This window comes from Falco peregrinus, chromosome 3 (genome assembly GCF_023634155.1).
Source record: "Falco peregrinus isolate bFalPer1 chromosome 3, bFalPer1.pri, whole genome shotgun sequence".
NCBI lineage: Eukaryota > Metazoa > Chordata > Aves > Falconiformes > Falconidae > Falco > Falco peregrinus.
The window spans coordinates 18534433-18556919 of record NC_073723.1 but is presented as its reverse complement, the minus strand read 5'-3'; the positions used below and the strand labels follow the sequence as shown (position 1 = coordinate 18556919).

General features: G+C 43.2%; 1 protein-coding gene across 23 annotated transcripts in view; it reads right to left on the bottom strand.

Moving 5' to 3' along the window:
• Positions 1–22487, bottom strand: part of MTSS1 (MTSS I-BAR domain containing 1) — a 127070-nt gene that overhangs the window by 32314 nt on the left and 72269 nt on the right. For 22 of the 23 annotated variants that reach the window (XM_027792375.2, XM_027792373.2, XM_027792383.2 and 19 more), the window contains 2 exons: positions 2941–3025; positions 1582–1673 (listed from right to left, as the gene is read on the bottom strand). In XM_027792375.2, coding sequence (XP_027648176.1) covers positions 1582–1673; positions 2941–3025 — 177 coding nt within the window. Of the gene's footprint in view, positions 1–1581; positions 1674–2940; positions 3026–20351; positions 20510–22487 lie in introns of those variants that run through there. The other variant, XM_027792387.2, reaches the window with a different exon arrangement.

Sequence of the window (22487 nt, the reverse complement as noted above, 5' to 3'; positions counted from 1 at the left end):
TTCACATACCAAAATCTTTCCCAAATAAACAAAGCCTTTACAGAAATAACAACTGAGAACACAGTACAAAATTAGAGTGCTTTTCATTTCAGAAACTCATCCACTCTCAGGAATGGAAAACAGAGATGACAGGTTTCTTGAAACATCTGTGTTCAAAAACAAGTATCCAGAAACGGCAAGGCACAGAATATCCTGTGATCCCTCTCCAGCATGAGAGTCGGGCAGAGGAAGAGGGTGTTAAAAGTTTGCCCAAGGAAGGGTCACATTGCCAGCTCTTTCTGATGAAGTGCAGCACACTGCAGTTGTCCTCATTTTCAGATGAGCTGCAAATCCCAGGAGAATTAAAACCCCAGAACAAAATATTCTACCTCTAGTCCAGGCGCACTAAAGGTACCAGATATCAAAACTGATACGTAAAAAAAAAAAAAAAAAATAAAAAAAAGATAAAAGGCATGTATGCATCTATATACATATACACATACACTTTAACAAAGGAAGTCAATGTTATTACTCTTCTATAGATGCAAAACCAGAAGCAGGCTGGTGGCAGGCACAGAAACTGTACCAGGGCCACCTGCATCCCCAACACCCAGGTCTACCCACTAAACCCTAAATCTCACTGCCACTTTGGCTGGGGTCACCCCTACCTGCAAGAACCCAGGTGATTCCTCTCTCCAGCTCACCACCTACTTAACACTCTCCACAGTACAAGGTGGAAATTTTTTTCAAGAGCTGCTGATTTAGCTGCTTCTACTTGAGCACAGTAATAGTGGGGCAAGAAGCAAATCCTCTTTTGGAGGCCAAGCATACTCATTCCCATCAGTTCTCCCCCTCCCCAAAATAAATTATGGTGATAATGCTTCATTCAGACATAGCAAGCGTCTTCAATTTTCAAGGGTCTGTGGTTAACTGCAACCTGCTTTCAGCACCCATGCTAGAGGGCCATCATCCCCAGTCCAAGTTTTGCAAAGCCAAACACATCTGCCAACATGCTCTTGCTGTGCAAGAAGACTTTGCTGCCTCCTGCTCATTCCCCCAGGAAAGCCACTGGAGCCGTCATCAGCACTGCAGCTCTGAGCATCCCATGTCCAACGACACAGCTTTCCTGTTCCCCAGGTGCACATTTCTGTATCACATCGGATATAAAATAACGATGGTAAATGTTTTACAGGGCTGTGCGTTCTCTGGAGGATGCTATGTCTGAGACATAACATGATCTTACAGTTAGCTTTTAACTACACCCCAGGGCTTTTCAGGGGTAGATGCAGCATCCCCTATCACTATCACTCAGCACTATTGGAGATGATACAGTGAGAGTAGGCTAACAGAGTTAAAATTAGTCACTGCTTACTAGCCTAGAAAAACAACCCATCCCTTGGGGTTCTGCAAACTAAACCTTCACAATGTAGACGGAAGGGTTAAAAATCTGTTAGGCACTTTGGGAGTGGAGTGGTTTAGAAGAGAAAAGTTGCTTTACATTTTTAAGCATGTTATTCAGTTCCCCAGTACAAACATGAAAAGAGGAAGAAAAGCTGATATTACAATCTTACTCCTATTAAAGAATTCTTCCTCTGTAACTACCTTTTGCATGGTCTTTATCCAGTTGATTGGCCACTTTCTTCCACTCTTCCATCTGTTCTTGAAGTGGGTTTATCAGACAGTCAATTAAAGCACTAATTTTGTTGAAAAAACACAAAGAGCAATCAAATCCTGCAGATGCCCCTATTCTTATATAGAGAGCCAAGGTCAATATTGGAGTATTTTTACTTTTTGCTGTGACAGCTACCAGTGTCACAATGTAAATACCAGAACATAAAAATGTTTATGCTGGAGAAAGCAAAAGAAAGGACTGGATCAGAAAAAAAAAATATCCACATCACAAGATAACCAGAATTATTGCACAGAAGTCCAGGACAGTGAGGAACAGAGTGTAAACTATAGGAGTGACCTGAAACAGGGCCAATGTAAACAGTTAGATGCTACTCATCTGCCACACAAAGAGCAATTTAAATGGATACTCTGGATACTGGAAAGGTTCATGCAGCCATGAAGATTATGAACTTAAATAACACATGTATACGCACAGGAAGACAGAGCAGTTTTACAAGCGAACAACATCCTGTCCACTGATGTGCCTCACCTCTCACCAGTGGAGTCCATGATACAGCAGTAGTAATGCTCCACCAATTAATGAGGTTGGGATGAAATCATTTAAATAGTTAACTCTGGGCTAACTAAAGACTAAAGTTGTCTCCTCACAGCCAATTTCACAAATATCTTTATTTCAAAAGGGGAAAAAAAAACATACCAGGTCATTCAGGCAAATGGTGAAGCATCATTTTGGTTCACCTCAGGTCAAGTATAACCTTTAAGTCTGGTTAAAAAAAGCACACGTGCAAACTACTACTTACTACAGAAGTAGGTTGTTTACGTATAGCCCAGCTTACACAAGTTAATCCTCTCCCATTACCTCTACAGTCTAACTTTAACTGTAAAAAGGGGATGAGAGGATTTGCATTTTCCATACTCGTTTACTGAAAGTTCTTCTCTTGGCTGCAAGCTATTTGGGCTCTCAGTAAGTTGAGGAAGCAGCACAACACTTGCTGCTGCTTTAGAACTTAGGGACAAAGCTTAACGTCCTGAAGCAAAGACAGGTCGGTCACATCAGCAGCCACCAGCTCAGCACTGAGCAACTGGAACTAATAGTGGAAATTTGCAGCATTCACAGTGCTTTCAGGCGACAAGCCCAGTCCTGAGAACATGCAGTGAAGTCCTGCATGTTCACAACACCTAGTGTGCTGTTGGGGAGAAACCTGCTGTTCTCAATGATATGGTCAGAGATCAGCTGAAAAGCCACTGCTGGTGAAACAGCTTTAGGTTCTGCCCAGTAGCTAATGGAAGATGAACCTCGAGCTCCGGGCCAGGTACAAAGCCACTCACCTTGAGAACTGCCGGAGTTTGGACTCTATACTTCTGTGCCTCATACACATCCTGGTGAGAGCAGACCCAATCTCTCTGGTACCACCTGAAAAACAAAACACGAGGCAGGTGAGATCCCTGATGAGATTCCTGCCTGTAGTGCAGAGGCATGTCAACCAGAGGGCAGGTGCCAAGTCTTCCAGAGCAACTGCGAAACAAATTCATAGTAACTAGAGACCAGGCTATTAACCTGGCAGACCTCAGGGGTATCTACCACCTTGGAAAGAGATTAATTCTTGTTCATCCAGAGACCACAACTGCACAATTAAACAGGATTAAAACACAGTTCTTCCCAGCAGCTTTATGCGTCATGAGGCCCAACTCCGTGGCAGACGATTTAAAAGGGTTTGAGATGTCAAAAGACAAGAAGCAAAGCTGGCAAGCAAGTGGGCATCTACAGACAGTTTATTTCCCCATTTTGGAAATAAACCTAAGGGGTTCAATCCAATTTTCCCACCTCTAGATGCTTTAGACCCAATGCCTCAAAAGGATTTTGCTCCTCCAGAATACGTAACTAATTCTACATATTGCTTCCTATACCGCAGACACATACCGTCAGTGTCCCGCAGGTACCGCCACCTCAGCTCACGCACGTGTTTTGGGGACACCGCCAGCAGGTGGCGCTATTTGCTCTAGACCCTCGCTCATCTCGCGGCCTGACGACGGCGTGACAGCAAGAAAAATTTTTTCTAAAGGCTCCTCCTCTGAAGTGTTCCCTTTTAAAAGCACACATGCCTCCATTTCCCACTTTAAGCAGCATTACCAACTTTTATTAGCCCATTACATGTCAATATAATTTTGGTTTGCTTAGTGTTAGTTTTGATAATTGCGCAGTTCCTACTTGCAAGCCAAATCGACTATTCTCAGGGTACACACATCACCCTTTGTACAAAGCTTTTCCAAACTGTGGTATTCTCCAGAACGGCGAAGGTATCAGCTTCTAATTAGAAGTCTCACTTGATTATTAAAATAACCTTAAACTTGTAATATACAGTAAAATATCTTCCTTAGGCTTTAACAATGGTATTGCATAAGTAACAAATACTTTCCTAGTAAAGCAACTTGAAAAATGTAGTAATTTTATTTATTTTTTAAGCACAAAAGCAAGTCACCACCTTCCTGCATTCTTGTAGAATTAAATCCTGTGCCCACGAAATGGCTCTGGAACAAAGACACTAAATAACTGGAACAAATTGTGGCTATTTGGTATTTTCCATTGTTCAAAAAGATAAACAGAAAGTCCTTTGTCACTTGCCCAATTACTCATGTTTTTATAAGGAGCTTTTGAAATAATATTTGGTAACACTGAAGAGCTATAGCCTTGCTGCGTATGGGTGGCTGAGAAAAGCATACGGACTCCAGCCTGGCTCCAGACCCATCTCTTCCAGCAATGCCATGCTTGCACAAGCTGCAATAGATATAGAAGATGGGGAAAGGTGTAACGGAGAGAAAGCAACTGGAGGAAGAGGACAATGCCCACAACAGTAAGTGGATCTCTGTCACAAAACATGGGCATTTTTCCCTGAAGCCGCTATCAAACAGAAGTAACTCAAGAGCCTAATGCAACACAACCATTTACAACAAAATGGTAAAGGTGGAGAAATGAACCAAAAACTTCCACAGCCATCGGCAGAGCAATTCCCAATAGCGTTTAAGCAAAAGGCAGGGTTTTTTTTAGGTTGAAAACTCACTGAAATATTGGAATATTAAGGACTGTCAATGGTTAAGTGATACTGCTTTCCTAAGCCCATTACATGAAAAAAGAACAATAGGAAACAAGGCACCATGTGTTCTGGAGACTAGGAAACAAGGGTCAGTTACTATTAAATTGCAAGGCAGCAAAATTTTCACTAAAACCCCAATAACCAAAGTATAAATATATCCCCTCAACATATAGTGAAGATGGATGGGCAAGGTCAGCAAAACAGCTATACAAAGTTACGTCTATACATCAGTAGTTGTGCTTGTTTAAAAAAGAACACAACAAAATAAATGAAGCCTGGAATAAAAAGATTATGCCATGGAAAAAAAACCAAACTCAACTGGTTGGGGATGAGGGGGTTACACCCAGTGAGGTGACCTGAACTCCCACAGCAGCAGCTCTTACCAGCTATTCACCGGGGAAGGTGGTGCTCAGCTTTCCCTACGGAGCGCAAATCCCTCCCAAACAGCGCTCACATTATGAACTCAACCTGCCTAAAAATGAAGCTTTTAGGGAGGACTGGGAACACCTTGATCCAAATGGCTATGAGAAGAAAGGATGCCTGTTTCTTTGCAAAATCGTAACTCGCTACAATCAATAAACTGAGTTTATTGATGAGTAAACTCAGTTTACAATAAACTGAATTCAGAATAAACCAAGTTTAACTACCTTGGACATGAGATTTCTGCAGTACTGCAGAATATCAATATTAACACTTGCAGTGAACACGCATCCCCTATACAGTCTTTACAGCTGTCCTCTCTGCTCCTCTTGCCATAGGACCATTTAAAGAGGTCTAGAGCCTCCTCCTGCTAGGCTTACAATGCTGTTGGACGCAGACAGGACCGAGCTTGTTTTTATTCCTCAAAGCCAACTCATTTGTAGCCCGCTGCCATCTCACAGCATGCCGGGCAGCTAATGGACACACAGTGCATCCAGCACGGAGGGGGGCAGGTGGCAGGCGCCCACTGAAAAGCTGTTGTGTGCCAGCAGCTTCCCCAGCCAAGGGGAACAGGTCTCTGTTCAACGTGTGCTGCTACAATAAAGTCACTGTGCATACACATTTCCAATTCCCGTTTAAAAGCTAATGTTACTGGTGTCTAATCAAGCGTAGGAGAGAGAACCCTTGCAAAAGGACAAGGGGCTTTTTAATTTTGGCCCTTCATCAATTAGCAGAAGCAGGAATGGTGTCCGAGTGTTCCTATATACCTACCCAGGTAAGACAGCCCACAGAGGTACCCCCCGCAGAGTTTCTAGATGCTGAAACAGCAGCAACAGCATTTCGGAAAGGATGATCTCCTTAGATATAACTAAATAATCTGCATTTTGGGGATGCCTCAGGAATTCATTGTTAAAAACCAGTCAGCAGACTGAATGAAGGACAGGACCAGCCCACCTCCTCCTACACCTCAGTCCCACTCAATGTATTAAGTACTCCAACAGCACCAGAGTTAAACGCATCTTTACCTCCCTATCCCCAACTATATTATCTGTGCTTCCTGAGAAGGCAAAAAAATTAAATACAGGCCACTCACCACCCCTTGATTTATTGAGTTGGAGCATCACGGCCATTTCTGATGCCTTCAACAGTCCTTCCAGTCCAAGTCTCCAGTGGAAAGGGTTTACCTCAACTGCCAGCAGGTTTCTGTGAAGGCTGGTTCCCACCAGAACTGCACTGATGCTCCTGTTTCCAAAGGGCTGGGATCAGCTGGCTACACAAACTGGCAGAAGGGATCTACTTTGTACCACTGTAGTGGTTTGAAAATGTCCACCACTACCAAGAGACAGTAGTTTGGATTCATTTCTTTTACCCAGTCTCTGTCAGACAGTCTTAGTGAAGAGGAGTAACACATGCTTTATATGAATTATCATTTGACGTTACAGTAGTAGTTTACTCACAGAAGGAGCAGGTGCCAACAGGCACACAGAGGTGGACCTCACACGTAACGTTAATGCATGTGCAATTCTTGGCATTGGCTGTGCAGCTGAGTATTCAAAATCTGGTAAGAAGTTTATTGCACTGGGCTATGCCACAGACAGAACTTGCTTCAGCCTCAAAATTAATTTAGGGTTTATCTTTCCAAAAAGACTGGCTCCATAAGTGACCAATTGCGTCCTTACTCAAGGACAGAGCCATGAGCCAGGTAGGCAGAAGACCAAGTGGAGGTAACTCCTTTTTCAGTGCTATTAACCTGCAGACGTGGCAAGAAGAGCATCTGAAACAGAAGCACGTCAAGAACATGCTGAAAGCACTGCCTGTCTCCACTTCACTTACAAGCAGGTCCCTGGCAAAAAGTCATGACATTCTCCAGTAGCTATAAACTCCTGAAGAGAAATACTGAAGCCACATTAGCAAACTTTTCATCAAACCAACAGTACATTAGGTGGGTGACCTGGCCTCCATTCACTGCCCTGCAGCTATGCAAGTTAAACTACTGTGCCTCGGGCTCTCAGTGTATAAAATCAGGCTGTGAATTATCTGTTTCTCTGACATACTACAATAATTCACCCATTAAGGCAAACAATGCTTAGGAACGGTGTAAAGTAATACTTGGAAACTGGAGACAGAAGCCATATTCATCAGAATTCCCACTCAGAGAAAGCAGTTTAACAAAACACTCCTGTCAAATTTGATAAGAAGGCGGGTGATAACATCAGCCTTATTTCTCATAAGTAAAAGGCAATTCTGCAAGGCAAAATGTGCTTTCACTCTCACCTTCCCTGCTTCTCCCTATTCCTGCCTAAGCCTGTAAAAGACCAAAAACCTTTTTAATGTGAGATAATTAAATGAAAGCCTGTGGATCATGACACTACAATGAGACCACTGTAAAGGCTTAAATGATTTTCTTTCGATGCCTGCTTGTCACTCAACATTACAGAGAGACAACAGGGAGCGACTGTAGGAAACAGACTCAATTGTTTTATTGGAGTCATTATGTTTGTATTTAATAATGGCCGTATATCAAGGAAATTATTATTTGATGAAACATGCAGCTGTACAACTGCACGGCCTCCATATACTCCAAACAACCCACTACAATCAACCTCTTATCTTCCTCCTCTTGCTTTGCTGTTGAGCAACCCCAGAAAGCTCACAAGATGACTGCCTTTCAGGAAGTGTCTTTAAGGCTCCAACTTATTAACGAGCTCATCTTTATCTTCAAGGGCAGAGTCCAAACGAGCCAGCTACTTTCCACTTTCCCAAAAGAGAGAGAATGATGACAAATGGGTGTAATGCTTTTGTAATTTCAGTTATCAGAAGGGGCTTCCATTTTTGAGCAAAGATTAAAGCAGGAGTGGAACAGAGGCTAGATTATTAAATACAACTCTGAACAGGGAGGCTATGACAGGATGACTAACAGTAGGACATTTTAAATTAATGGTCATTACTCAACCCTTATCCAAACTCACACTGTTAGAAGAGCAAGCAGTTTCCACCACTGATTACATGGGGCATGAACCTTAATCTTGCAAAACTGTTTATGCAGGTGCCTCCGTGAAACTCAAGGATGATGGGGCCAGTGCCAGGGTGCTACAGCAGACAGGGAAAAACCCTCCTTTCTTCTCTAAAAGTGACCAGCACAAGGGCTGTAAGCATTACCACTAGGACAGAAACCTGAAAGCAGAGCTATGGTTGCACTTCATGTTTCAGGGTGTCAATGGCCTGCAGGTAAGGCTTGTAAGTCGGAAAAACACATGAAGAACTGCAGACAACAGAGGGATGTTGCTCAGTATCTAGCAGCCAGGAAAAGAGAACGGGACACCCTTATTCCTACATCTATCATGAGCCTTTTTGAGCAGTTCTCGGCAAAGTCTATGAAAGTTGCCGCTCAGAACCAGCAAAAAACTATTTCCCGAAATATTAAAAAAAAAAAGAAAAAGTTGTAATTTAGACATCTTCCAGAGAAGACTGGATCAACAAATACAGATTCCAGGTCAAACGCATCTAAGGAGTTTAGATTAACCAAATTTAATAAAACAACTCTGGCAGCCCATTGTCATGTACCGCATCTCTGTGGTTGTCCTTGCAAATGAACAGCTTGCTTGCAATGTTCAGCCGAGCACCCTTTTGGGCAAATTACTTGGAAAACATATTTATAGAGGCCTGATACGAAGCTGTCACATTTGCTAGAGCCCCATGCAGTTCTGATGAACCCGAGAAGAAAATGTGGTTGGTGGTTTATTTTCTCTTTTGCAGAAGAAACTAGTATTTGTTCATGGATGGGACTAGCAGGATCTCAAATTGCATTTACATTGATTTTAAAGGAGGAAGAACACTTAAGAAGTGGCAATAGCAGCTAGTTAAAACAGTAAAGAAGCAAAAAGAACAGGAAACCTGAGCCACCCCTAGCCCACAGCCTGCCCTGGCAACCGCCAGCTTTAGAAAGTCCTTAAAACAGACTATGATGATGTTCCAGTCAGTATACTAAAACATGCAAGAAAGCTCTTATGACTTCTTCTGAGCTAGCTTAATCCTCTGGTAAGCAGCATTTTTGCTTACCCTAGCTGTTCTCCTAGCAGAGCACTGGGCAAAATCATTACCCCACAGGAGTCACCGCATTAAGCAAGCTGGGGCAGAATTTCACTCATGCACAGAGAGGTCACCACACAGTCCATCTGACATATTAAATACGGTCATGAACCAGCCCTGCTGTGATCTTTGGACAATTTGGGTTTAGTCAGCCCTCAGGGCATTCTGAAAAGCTCATCTGTGGCCCCCGGCTTTTAATGAGGATGCCACACACACAGGTGGCTGAAGATGCTTTGGGAAAGTTTAAGTTAAGTAATCGTAGGATGCATTGATTCAATTTCTGAGAAACTAAGAAGTCTGTCTCGGTTCACAAATTTGTAGGAGACACAAAATGCATCACTGAACCGTGACATCTTGTTAGAGAGCAGTAAAAGTCCAGGCAGAAGTGTTTCCCAGTAACAAAAGCCTCAAGTTCGAGCATGTTTGTATCAGGAGTGTAACCTGCTTCCTTTCCCTTTCCTAGACTGTGCTGCCAGGACAGAGAGCAGCGTTTTGTTTCTGGTGATTTCTTTCAAGAGTTAATATCCATCCCCCCTCGCAGGTGCTTGTTGCTCATTTTTACAATCCCAGAGTTCTGCATCAAGGGTTTAATGCCACAAAAATAAAGCATCATTAGAAAAAGATTTGCTTAGAAGAGCAAATACACACACTTGTGTTTTCCAAAGCCCATTATTTACATTTTACTCTTTGGAATACAAATAATTTCATTACTAAAAACATACAGAGTTTACTAAACATCTATACTCAAAACGAAGCTGTGCCCACTACTACTGTCCATACCTTTTCCCCATTTCTTTTCAACTTTATAGTTGAATGTATTTCCAAAATCATTCTATGAATAGCTACGTAACCTAACGGTCTTATTCTGATCAGACCCAGCTGCATTGCTCCAAATGCTACACCCACTAATGGCTTAAGAAAGGCAGGCAACGTGAGTCATCAAGCTCACTCTCAAAAAAAAAAAAAAAAGCATGCTATCAAAAAGGACTCTCTAACGAAAAGGGAATTCCTGAAGCTGCTGAAGAACATGAGGCCAAGCCGATGCAGTATTTCAGAGAAACCTCCCACCTATGCAGCATCCCAGAGCTCAGCTGCCAGCCGATGGGTATCTAAAGGCCAGCTCCATCACCCAGGGATACTTGCAGCACCGAGGAACACGCTCCACTACATGCTGCAGATGGTGAAAAGTCTGAGATCCGGTTCAGACCTATTTGATAGCCAGACTCATTGATCTCCGTACCTTCATGAATATGGCTCTACATGAGCACTTGTTGTCAGCCTGATGTGTGAAGAAGGCAGTAACTCAAGATCCTTATGTTCTTCTCGAGTACAGCTCTTTATGTCATCTGGGCACAGCTATGAACTGCGATGTAATCTGATTAGACATCAGTAATATTCAGCGATGGGAAGGGCTAATACACTTAGAGCAAACGGCTTGGAACACAAAGCGCAATCCCACCGCATGCACAGCAGAACACGCATGGCTTGTTTTGAACTAGCAACTTCCAGAGGCTGTGAAAAGCCTACAGGTACCTCTCCTATTTGTGTTTAGCTGTCGGCATTGCAAACATCTCTGGCCCCCAAAATCAAAAGCTCCTTAACTCAGGTCTCCCACCCACCTGTGCTGCTGCTCCCAATCCAGCATGGATTTCAGCTATGGCCAAATGGCTGCTGCCTCTGAAGCACAAAATCAAGCACCACCAAGACAAACAGGTGCAAAAAGCAGAAGAAAAAATTATTTTTAAATCCAAGTCAGCTGATCTAACTGAAACCCCACAGCAAGCAGATCTGCAGAATAAAGCAGTGCTATTTTTACATGCTGTCACTTCTTCCAACAGAGCACGCTTCCTTAATGAATGAAGGGGAAGATCATGGGCGGGGGCAAAGGGAGGTAAAAATCATTCAAACCACCTTAAGAAATTATCAGTTCAAGAAATTTTAGATAAAGTCCATTATGTTTCAGTTAGTTATACAGAGATACAGCATCATCAACACATCAAAAGACTCAAGGCACACCTAAGCATTGAGCACAGCCACTTAGTCCCTGGGCACAAGGGGAAGCTCTGCCCCTGCCCCAGGTGTTCAGGGATGTGGCTCCCTCTCCCTGAGGCAGCCTCATGGCTTTACTCAGTGTTCAAGAACTCTAACTGCAACTGGCATTACTGAGGGAGATGCTGGTGGTGATCCTTCAAAAGGCAATATGACCTCTTTCCAGTACTTTCTCAAGGCAGCTGCTCTGTGTGCTCCAAAGGCCACTTAAAAATCATCTCAAATATGTACTGAAATACCCATGGCTCAACTTCATCCCCCCTGATTTATTTAGTGTGTCTCCAAACTAATTTCAATGTGGCTTGGTAGAAACCTAGAGTTTAAAAACACATTGACTTTGCAGACTTCTCCAAAACTCAGGAGGCTCATTAGCAGACACACAGAGAACCTGCACACCTCTTCAATGGAGTGGCAGATAACAAAAGGGTAGCAAGAATCCAGGGCACTAGTGCTTACAGTTATCCAGATCCCTCCAAAGCTCACTTTGCCCAGTGCTATATATATAGTTGTGCTGTTCACCAGGTCAGCTCTCAAACAGTTAACCAGTTTTATCCTCACTGATAGGCTTTTTTTTTTTTTTTTTTTCTTATTTTCAACTTGTTCCTCAGCCTTACTACAAAATAATGAATTTTCACAAAAGCGAAGGAGAATGTCACCGCATGGGTTTGACACCAGCTGACTCCTTAAGCCCCCAGTACGAAGGAATTTGATACACAACACTGAACTCGGCTTAAAAAAACCCACATAATATTCCACCTGTTATAGAAAGCGAAATGAGGACAGTCACCTCCGAGCAGAGAAACCAGAGGTCTTTGTGCTTTTGGCCACAAACTCAATAAACACACACTCTGAAAGACACAGCAACCTCTGTATTCATACTTTTGAATCTGGAAAAGGTACAGGAATTTTCTCCTTTACTTGTAAGCAGCAAGTGAAGCAAGCTTCACACAAGAACAAGGTTGCATGCAGATCAGGTGAGACAGCTTACAAGCACAGGACTGCACTCCCCAGATCTTTGGCTGCTTTGAATGCACAGATTCACATGCTCCGCAGGCAAACTCCTGTTTATCCCACAAATCCTTCCAAACAATCTATGCTGTCAGGCTGCATTTAAAGTGTGCCTGCTTAAACCACGAAGAGTGCAGCAGGAGAAAAGCTTCACAAGTTCCTTTGATTCACAGAAAAAAAAAAGCACATCTTGTAGAAAAGATCAAATGAAGCTGCAGAGGTGCGTGGCATTACAAACATGGCATACAGCAAGACACTTCGCAGCGCTGACTGGCATGCAAACACCAAGGGCATGCTTATCTCCTTCTACAAGAACAGAGCAACTGGATTTCTTCTTCCAAACAAGTTTTGTTGGACTGTAGTGAAAACATATTGAACACTGAACAGCAGATGAATGTAGTTCTGCTGCACTTGCTCTCTGTGATGCACACACATGCAATGCACACCAGATCTGTAAGATCTGTGCAAGTAGACTAAATTTTAAAATATCACTCAATCACCCTTCGCAAGAACAACTGTAAGAAGCTTCAGGAAAACGGGATTTCAATCAATGAAAAAGACTAGAAACCAAAAGACAGAGGGAAAACAAAGATGAATTAAGAGCAAGACATTGCAAATTCTGACATTTAAGCCTTGAAAGGGGAGCAGAAGCTATCATATGCCCACAGAAGCTGCTTTACAGCACTGCTTCTCCATCATTTTAGCTGTCCCTTCACTGCACTACAGAACACTTTTTGTACCTCCCTTCATTGAACAGCCCCCTAGGAGAGGAGCAGGAAGGAATTTGCACTCACACTCCACGCAGGACAAAACTTCAGAGCACTATGACCATTCTAGCAAAGTCCTGCTCATCTTACAGTCCTTAATCACGAAACCAGCTGGGGCTGGGCAGTTTTAAATAAGGCTGTGATCCATATACAGTGTGCTGCTAAGGCTTTTGTAGCAATAGCATGAAAAACTATGTCAATACCCTGCTTAGGGGATGCCCCTCTTTCCATGGTAGGGAAGTCCATGTGCCTGTACTGCTCCGCTCCAACTGCTAGTGTAATATGTTTCGTTACTGGTTTTTTCCTTTCAGCATTTCATGCATAAACCAGGGAGACAAAACTGGAAGGGACCTCAGGAGGCCATGGGGTCCAACTTTGATGAGGTTCCTAGGGGTCTGTCCAGTGCAGATTTGAGTGTCTCTAGGGGTGCAGATTCCTGGGCTCCTCTTCCAGTTGCCAACTAGTGGCCCTGTGAAAATTGTTTTCCTTACCCAAAAAATCCAGAGTCCATTGTCCCAGCAGTTCAAACCCACAGGCTGTACTCCCCTGACATTGCTTCGTCAACGTAACAACAGTAAATATATGTAGAAAGTGTTCATTGGTTTTACCAAGTAAAAGCTTCGATGCCAAAGGAGTTCAAACACCCACTTTATGCACACAAAACAGCATTATCACAACCCAATCTGGGAAAAAATTACATCGGTGGTATTTTCAAAATGACACAAAACCAATTAAAGTTCCCCTACAAAAAGCAGCCAGCCTAAACACTAACTTGTTCAAATGCATCCATGAACATTTGCTGCAGTTCTTAGCATTTCTCAAAAAATGAATTCACAGTACTTCATGATTAAGCTGATTGTAGTACAGAAACATTCATCTGGTTATTTGACATCTCTGGTAATGCAGGAAATCCATCTAAACCTCACAGCTCCTCACACGCTCTGATGCTCCCTTGTTCTTCTAAGAGACCTCGTCAACCTGTACCTACAACGCACAGTTGGCTGTGACCTATTGCTATTAATTTGTCTATTAAAGACAAAAGGAGGTCAAAGTTGGATGGAGGATTTCTGACCTAGGCTTTAAGCACTGTAATGGCACAGGACTAGCATATAAATTACAAGTTTAGAGGAAAGTGCTCAGAGAGGGTCACCTATTTAGAATTTATTAACTACTCCCCCCAGAGACCACCCTGATTTAGTACCATGTAACCCACATTCTCACATTTCACAGTGATATTGTTACGCAAAAGGTTTCTCTTCCATCCTATTCAGCCATGTGAAGCAGGAACGATCAACTCACCCAGCTCTTTTCCCAAAGACGATCAACTTGAGGGACAGGTTGCTCAGAAATTACAAACACACAAACATGCACACTGTACAGAGTTTGAGGAAACCCACATTTGTAACACTGTGCTGGACATGCTGGGGAAGAAAAGCCTTGGATCACTCAACAGAAAGTCATCTTGCCATGTGGTTTCAAAACCAGTTTGTAACACACAGGGCCAACAGAGATGACGAGATTTTATTTTGCTAACCAAAGTGAGAGCCACCGGGTTTTGGAAGCTTTACGACTTGGGCTCTGGTCCCAAATCCCCAAGCGTAAGCTTGACTCAAATCCATCTGCTGCTCACCAGCATGTTCAGCTCTGTCGTAGACTGAATGGCAGAAATCTTGCAAGACAGTGAAAAATATAGTCTGCAGAATAAGGATGCAGCCGCTCTAAAAAGGTGTGCAGGAAAGATGCATTTACTGAATTGCCCACCTTCCCCAATGGGTAAGTAATGCTTTAAGGCACTGATTGATGAAGTATGTTTTTCGAGATGATGGCATGTACCCTACTGCAAGTCCACAGGCAGTGCAAACCCCAGGCTGCCATACAACAGGGTTGAGATCATGGCAACCAAACACCGTACAGAGCAAAGCATCTTCTCACCATGCACCCAACAACGAGCGACCCCCACGTGAGCTGCTCAACAACACTCGCGTTCCTATATTTAACATCTGCACTGAGAAGTAATTTATGGTTTTATTTAACAGGAGCTTCTCAAAAGGGGGCAAAGGTGCCTCAAAGTGTTTTCCCCAGAGTAAAGTGTGTCTGCAGACAGTCCTTGAGGAGCAGCTAACACACGGAGTTTAATAACACGATATTGTTCTCATTCCTTGACATTCTCCTGGACATTGCAGTGTCAATGCAAACCAAAACTTTTCTGTATTTAAAGTCACAGTTAAGAAGAAAAACACGCACACACTTTTCACATCATTTATAGACCAGGCACAACTTGTTCCAGAAAGAATCAATCCGTTTCTCCCACTTATATCCACCAACCAACTTAACCACACTGAACAGCCAAACACGTGTACTGGTAACTGGTTTTGTTAACACAACACGCCAAAGTAAAAAGGAACCTTAATAATGTGATACAAGCAATATTTTAATATATATATATTTTTAATGTGCTCATTTTTAATGTGGTCAACTTCAGCAGTTACGCTCCAGTAAGCATGATGTATCATCATTCTTAATAGACTTCCAATGCAACAGCAGTTTCTGATTTATTTCCCCCCATCTCACATCCTCTTCAAAGTCCATTTCTATTTCAAGCATCAGCACCCAATGCCTGCAACATCTGCAGGTTGCCAAGCCAGTTTATCTATGGAAAAATGGATATGAACTACTTGCCAACAGAAGAAAATACACCCTGCGCTGAAAACCGACTAGCTTGTGCTTTTTCCATCTATCTATAAATATGGCAATGCCAACTGCTAATTAAAGCAGACAGGTTCAAAGGGTGTAAAAGCTGTAATCACAATATGACACGTCTAAGTCTCTAAATATATCTATTAAAAAATGAGGCTAAAAAGCCCTCCAACCAAAACCCTGTAAAGGGATAAGCACTCCCGGCTTTTTACACTGTGTTAAGGAGAACGAAGCGCTGCTGATAAAGGCATCCCTGTGCAGGAAGCACAAGATATGCAGCGAGAAGCACAGCAAACACAGCCCATGAGATCTGTTGTTACATGGTACTGAAGCCACACTCTCCTCAGGCTCCCGAGGAGCCCTTCAGCTGCCGAAGTATCTGCTCGTGACGTAAGCTGACAGTAACTGCAATGCAGCACTCGCACAGGCACTGAGTATCTCTGAATTTGTCTTCCAAGGCAGCAGCACTGTCACTCATCGTGAGCAAACTCAAGGGCATGCCTTCAACAGAAATAATTGCCATGTTTAATCTGTCCAGCTGCAATCAATTTCAGATACAACTGCTTGCAATAGGCTTTAGCCTAGATTTTTGTAACAGTTTGTTTAAAGTAGGTAAAATAAATGATTCCATTAAAAAGATTGCCCCCAAAGAACTGTTTTTTGGTACAGGAGTAAGGACGGTATAATTGGGTCTTGATGTAAGCAGTATTTCTCTGGTTAAGAAAAAAAATCTGCCCAAATAAAGTAGTTGGTGTCATTAAGCTGCCATTCCCAACAGGACCAAAAGGCCATGAAAGGCACAGCTTGTAGGTCAGACTACGATAAAAGAACAATGTACCTCAGTTGGCAACCCAAGGAATACACAGTTACAGGTGGCAAACCAGTAATACGTGTGGGACAGAATATGTTGGCCTTATTTTCCTACCTGGGAGATGTGGCAAGACCCTATGGCAGCAAAGGTGGGAAGCACTAAAAAAAATCCTGCAGAGACTGATGCATTGTGAACACTATAAGAACAGAATCACATTCAAGGAGCTCCGGTTTTATCGGCTAACAAACCTTTACACCAGGTTTGCTGCAATGTAGGCAAGCTGGGGCAAATAGACAAAAAATAATTTAAAAAACGTATTGAGCTCCAAAGAGAGACAGGGTGAGTTATCTGCTTTGAAAGCAAAACCAAACCTAACACTATTCTAAAGCACTTATGAAGATGACTGAAGACAAAATAGGTACAAATCAGCATCAGCAATTACCCATCCGATGACTCCCCTCCCCTTACTAGAGTCAGCTCTTGGAAGTCCAGTCAGCAGTCCTGATGGGCAGGAGGAGGGAGAGGATCCCCAGGGACTTTTTTTCTAGCATGAACCAAACGCGAGAAGACTGTGCTTTAAACCTGAAATACATACAGAAGGTGGTACAATACTGCTTCCTTTGAAGTTTGACTGCCTTTTGCAAAAGGAAGCAAAAATAGCATCAAAAGAAACGAGCTTGCAAAATGAAGGTGAAGAGATCTTTTTAGCAGACACTTTTCCAAGAAGGTATCACCTCCCTTCAGCCTGACCCCTGGGTGGAGCAGCCTCCAGGGAGTCACAGGGACAGGTTGCCCCTCATCTGAATGTAGCTGCTGGCTACTAAAAATGCATCCTTGCTTTTAACAGAGTTGCACTGGACACATTTCAAACAACTGTGATGCTGCCGGGCTTTGCCAGGCAATAGTGTGAAACACCAACCTACCTCTAACCTGGAGAAGTCAAACCGGGGTGAACTACAAATGCTTGGGGCAAGACAAGCACTGACCTTAGCCATCTCTCTGCCAAGGCGCACTCCAAGCAAAAATGTTCTGACAAGTAGAGACCAAAAGTAAAAGTCCTGTACAGTTTGCTCATTTCAAAATATATCCCTCATCAACTTATTAGCGAGGTCAAAGGTCAATCCAAAAGCTAGGCAAGCCACCAGCCCTCATGAGTGAGGCGTCCTACTTTCTGCAGCCAGCAGCGCTCAAGCATTTGATAGACTTAACATCTCAGTCAGCTTCCTTCAGCTCTCCAGCCAAAGGGATGTGGTGGATTTGGAGCAGGGCTGATCAGGGACAGTCTTTGGCGCAGTGCAAACCCAGGGACCAAAATGTGGATCTCTGAATCTGCAGCAGGACACTGTTATCCACCCTACTCATTTAGAAGTTTTGGCCCCTTCTGTCTCTATGTGATTGGCATCAGCATCTCCCATAAACAGTTCTGTAGCCCTGGAAAAGGCCACTAGTGCATCCAAGGATCCCTCCTAAAAATAAGAACCACCACTAGAGACGAGAACACCTACCAGCAAGATGGGCATAAAGACAGAAATCAACACAGAGCATCTCCCAGCACCTCACTGGATGCCAGACCAAAGTCCCCCCTCTCTCAGATCACGAAACAGCTGTCTGTAGCCCAGAACTCTTCTCTAAATACAGTGTTGCTCAGCTTCGTATGCTTGTTGGCCACCAAAGTACAAGAACTTGGCAGCCAATAGGAAACACGTTCTTCCGTCACTGTGCTCTCTCCCACCCATTCCAAAAGCAAGGAAACGGTCAAGCTCAAAACACGCCAGTGGCCTACTGATTTAGTACAGCAAACACTTCCAAAAGCAAAAACTTCCAGGCTTAAGGCACATACAGCCTTTAACCCAGGCTCTCGAACAGGCTAATTCATTTATAGCAGGATATGCTTCCTGCCGTAAAACATCCATATGCAGAAAATACTACAAACTTCCTTCAAAATCTGTATTTAAATTGGAGCGATAACACACTGCTGCCATCACTGCTGATGCTGCTCATCACTGACTTTTGAAGCAAGCTAGAGGTTTAAATGCCTGTTAGCACAGCTTCCTGTTATTTAATCCGCAAGTCTTCCTCCATCACCACTCAAACGCTCCTCCAGAAGAGCCGCCAAGACAGACACCACCTGTCCTGGTGACTCACGACAGTGAATTGGATGCGATCTAAGGAGCATGAATCATTGAGAAGAGCTATTTAAACCAAGTCCAGCATTTTGATAAGAAAAGCGTATCACCTTTATCACCTGGAAGGCTCTTTTACAGCCGAGAGCATGGGAGGATCCACCAGGCAAAGAGCCAAGTCCTCTCTCTACAAAACCATCCCAACAATTGCTTTGGTGACCGCAGGGACGGGAATCATACTCCTGGCGAAGTGACACAGTTCCCCCACTCACCTGCATGGACATGTTAACTCCAGAAAGAAACAGCCTGCCCTTTTCTCAGCCAACAGACTAAAACTAGAGAGATCTACAGTCTCTTTTGGCAGAATGAGGAAAATCCTGTTTCCTGTAAGACACTCTTGGCCCCGTGAACAATAAAGCGCTATTAAATAGAAAATACTGAACCTGCCTGGTTGGGGGAATAGGAGCTCCAGTTTTACTCCTGGAAGTCCCTGTAATGAACAAGAACGAACCCCCCAAATACCTGTGATTCAAATTTTAGGATAATTTGATTCTCCACAGAACACAAGTGCCATAGTAGTGGTGTTTTGGGGAAATTTGTGCAGTCAATGCAACGTTTTTCAGCATGGCCTCTCTCACAAATGAATGCATCAAAGTCCACAGTGTGAGCCTGAAAGATAAGCGTGCTGAGCCTCATCTTCAGAATACAGATCTCCAAAGAGCATCTTCTCGATTTCCCCTAGTAACTTCAGACATAATACTCAGAAGGGGGGGGAGGGGAAGGCAACACTATTACAATTTCTATGACTATGACCTTTAAATGTTTAACTAGCAATCTATTCTTCGCAGTCAAGATAAAACAGCAGGTGATTAGCTTCACTATGAGTCACTATGCCCCTGTAGTGCAATAATTCAATTAGACACTTTAACAGCCTTCAATTTTGTTCAGGGCTGCTTACTAGAGCCATAGTCCCCTAGCTACAATTTTGTTTTGCCTCGCAAGCTAAGCAGGGTCAGTCCAGGTCAGTGCTAGACTGAAGGAGAGGTCTCACAGAAATTCCCAGATGCTCCAAGAAATGGGGCTGATATTTCCGGAGGACGCACTGCGAACAAGAGCTCTGGGAGAAGGTCTGGAGCTTGTGCCTGTATACAAGCTGTGAACTTTCAGTGAGCTACGACAGAGACCCTGGCCTCTCTTACTCGCTGATACAAGTACTTCACTTGCTCAGGCTATTCGCTATCCTCTAGCTACTATTCTTCATCTTCTATCGTAGCTGCTGCAAATATACTCTTCGGGGGCAGTCTCACATCTCCAGAAAAGGCTTCAATGTGGTGGTGTGTGAACACCTATCCATCTTCACCTTCTGCCTGTTCCACTCCTCAGCTGGTGTTACAGTATCAAGAAATTGCTGGATCAGCCAAATAAAGTTTTTCCTGTAATATGTAACACGCAACTTCACTGTCATTCAACCATACCTGCATTTTATAAGGTATACAGGAAAGTACATGCAAGCTTGAACTGTGTTCTTGACAGCCAAGGCCCTTCCCTCTCCACCATAGTAATTTCTTTTTCCCCAACAGCTTGATAAGCAATTCTGAAAAGGAAAAACATATTTCCCTCCTCCCCATAGCTGAGTCAGCAACAGCAACAGCAAACTCCCAGAGCGTGCATGTACCCTGCTGACCTCTGGACCTGAAAATTGTTTCGCTTTCCCTCAGCACTTGAGTTCTCCAAGTCCAGGCACAGGCACAATGCACTCAAGTTCCACTCGTGCTCGCAGGACCAGCCCCTGATTTTTGTTCATAGCCCAGAGGGTTACCAAAATACAAAGAAAAATTAGCAAGAAGAGCAGATGTTCTTTCCATCAGCCCATGGCCAAATAGACTTACCAAGAATCAAACTACACACACTACCTCCTGTTCTAAGCCTGCACCATGGGGCACACAGGTTAAGTTTAAAAATTTACTTTTGTAAGTTTTAGCTTAAAAATTACCTTTGGTCACCCTTTACTGACCATTTCATAAAGCTTAGGGACCTGTTACTGGCTGCAAGGCAATAATAGATAAGCGCTTTACCTCAGACAACATCTGCTCATGGGTTTTGATCCAGAGATCCTGGGTTCAAACTCCACTCCTGTGTTCTGCTCCTTAGGGTTGTTCAGTTGTGATAATTGAGAAAAAACAAATTACAAGCTTTCACAGAGAACGATTAAAACTTTTTGTTCTACAGCAGGTAGTTTGATCAAAGTATTTTATTAAATATTCTTCCACTTCTTAAACCAAGCCTTCTGCACTGTGGAAAGGGTTATATTTAGCTGCCTACCCTAGTTGTATTTATAAGGCCATGTCTAGTATGATATATGTTTTTTTAAATCCAGGATTAGACTCACCAAGACCCTTACCAAGACATCAGTTGGGGGTTTGCAAGGAAAATATTTGTACCATAAGCTCCAGCATGTATGCACATAGCTTCATTAACATAAACACATTCATGCCAGTAAAAACTGCATTTTCATCAGGCGTTGCACTGCTGTTCACAGAAGTGTTAAAGCAGCGTTACTGCTTAAAGGGCCTGGTATTACCATGACACAGGAAAGCCTTAACAAGACTCCTGCAACACTATTGCAAAAGGGCTCCAGGCCCATACAGCAAGAAGATTTACATCAAAGACATCTGTACCTCTATGAACAGCAGACATTTTGTTTTACAGGGGTAAAAAACTAAAACCGTGGCCTCGTAATAGAAAGTGGATCAAGACAAAAGAAATTCATCTCACACAGCAAGAAGATAAGCTGGCAAAAAAAAAAAAAAAGCAGCCAAAAAGTAAAGTCATGTATCAACCTTGTGACTAGAAAGCAAGAAAGATTCAATCTATTTGGCTTACACTTAAGTCCAAAATCTCATATTTCTTTCTAAGAAGGCTTAAACTGAGACGTTTATCTGTCACTATAATCTTGTACTTCGGTTTGCACAATAACAGTAAAGGCACAGCATGTAGGCACCATGATCTCTTTCTGTTTCCGACTCTTCTAAAATCACTTTCAATGCTTCCACCTCTCAGCACTCCTACCAGAAAAATCTGATGAGTTACCACAAGCAACCGAAACCCCCCAAATACCTGCGACCTGTGCAGAGCTGAGAAGCTCTTCTACCTACAAGATTTCACCTTCCCAACGGACACTAGCTGGTTTTGAGATGTCATTAATGCCTTCAAAACTTGAACTGGTGACTTCTGCCAGAACGAGGTATGCCACAGGTGTCACAAGTAGAGGTTTACTGGGGGTAAAAGTCAGAATAAAGCGTACATTTAACAGCTGCGCTAGGAGAGGCCGTAAACCTTTCCTTTTTAAAAGCAATGCAAGAAGCACCACCACCACAATGCAAGGAGTGTGGAAGCAGATATGTATGTTCCTGGCATGGTAGTCTGGGCTTGGTATGCTGTAACTTGAGCAGCTCCTGCCTGTGATGGGTAAAACGTAAAAAACACCACCAGCCTAAAAAAAGACACGGGCTGTACTCTTGTACACTCAGCACATGGGAGATGGTCCTTTCCTTCAAGGAGCTCAAGTGACTGACGTTTGGTCAGTTAGTTCTCTATTAACATGCAGCCTTGGGACCTGGTAATGAGAACATTTTTTTCTTGATTTGATAGAAGAGATATTGAAACATGTTTTAATCTGCAACACAGACTGATAAAACCAGCTGCCCAGAAGACAGTCTCTTCCACGAAGGCTTAATTCTCCTCAGAGAGCTCAAGAGCAGCTTTACTGCCTGTCAGATAAGTCATGTTTACAGCAGATCCTCAGAGCTGCTCAGCCTCC